The 1,195-nt window shown below is 36.0% G+C and overlaps 1 gene segment (V, D, J or C); it reads left to right on the top strand.

Annotated features, from left to right (window-relative positions):
- The first annotated feature begins 467 nt into the window (after nt 1-467).
- Nucleotides 468-963, top strand: LOC107737077 (Ig kappa chain V-I region Mev-like). The segment is given in 2 exon segments: nt 468-507; nt 596-963. Coding segments are annotated over 2 exon segments (408 nt in total).
- The last annotated feature ends 232 nt before the right edge of the window (nt 964-1,195 follow it).

Below are 1,195 nucleotides of genomic sequence, written 5' to 3' on the forward strand. Positions count from 1 at the left end.
TATTTTTCCTGTGAACTACAACATATTCAAAAAGAAAGAGGAATCGTATACTACAAGTTCTGTCAACACAGAAGGTAAAACTATTTATAAGAGGACATTTACTTAATACTTAAATATCTGTAAATGTAAGTCAACATTTGCTATTCACATTACCGATGCTTAAAATAACAAAACTCTGACAATATTGTAGAAGTAACAAATTCTTAAAAAGACACTATGCTCTCACATCTAGCTCTTTACTATTGAGCTCAATTTCAAATAATAATTATCAAATAACAATTTTCTAATTGCTGCTGTACAACACATTACATCCATTCATAGTGCAGGAAAAAAAGACGATTTTATGGATCTTTCTTCTGTTCTCCAGAAGTGAAATGTAAACAGAGAGGCGGGACTACACAGATCTGACATGATCTAATCAATTCAGACTGGAGAAGAAACTATTCAGTCTTCAAGTGCCCTGCACAATGGATATCTTTTCAGTTTTTCTCTTCTACAGTCTGGCATGTGTGTATATTTATATATTTATTATCTATTGTTAATGATTAGCTTATTTAAAACAGATCTAATTAAACATGTACCTCTTCTTTTTCAGCTGCTGTCTCTGGAAACGTCATCACACCAGACGAAACAGAGCTTTTTGCTGAGGAGGGTTCAAATGTTACATTATCCTGTAGTTATTCCTCTGCAGATGATCTATACTGGTACCGTCAGTATCCCGGTTCAGCTCCTATATTTCTTGAGCTCATCTTTGATGGTGCAACAAACACCAAAAAGTCTGATGTAGATCCAAGACTGTCAGTTAAACTCACTAAACGGGAACAAAAGCATGTGGATCTGATCATCTCCTCTGCTGCTGTATCAGACTCTGCTCTGTTCTACTGTGCTCTGAGGCCCACAGTCACAGGAAACATTTGGGTTCCCTACAAAAACCCTTTACCCAATGAGAGAGAGCAAGAATAGAGCTGATGCAGTGAGTCAAACAGTCTTAAACTGACATTGTGACATTCACACAACATACAGTACTGTATTTCACTCTGCATGCACTCCACTTTTTTCAAGTAATTTAATAGGTTCTATATGCTATAAAAAGTGTTAAATGATCATCACAATGTGCAAGCACATTTCTACCACAGGGCTGCAATGTTGTCAAATGTTCTTCAGAAAATGCACACATGGATCTTTTTTTCCCATG

This window comes from Sinocyclocheilus rhinocerous, unplaced genomic scaffold (assembly GCF_001515625.1).
Source record: "Sinocyclocheilus rhinocerous isolate Xijiao unplaced genomic scaffold, SAMN03320098_v1.1 scaffold7303, whole genome shotgun sequence".
Lineage (NCBI taxonomy): Eukaryota > Metazoa > Chordata > Actinopteri > Cypriniformes > Cyprinidae > Sinocyclocheilus > Sinocyclocheilus rhinocerous.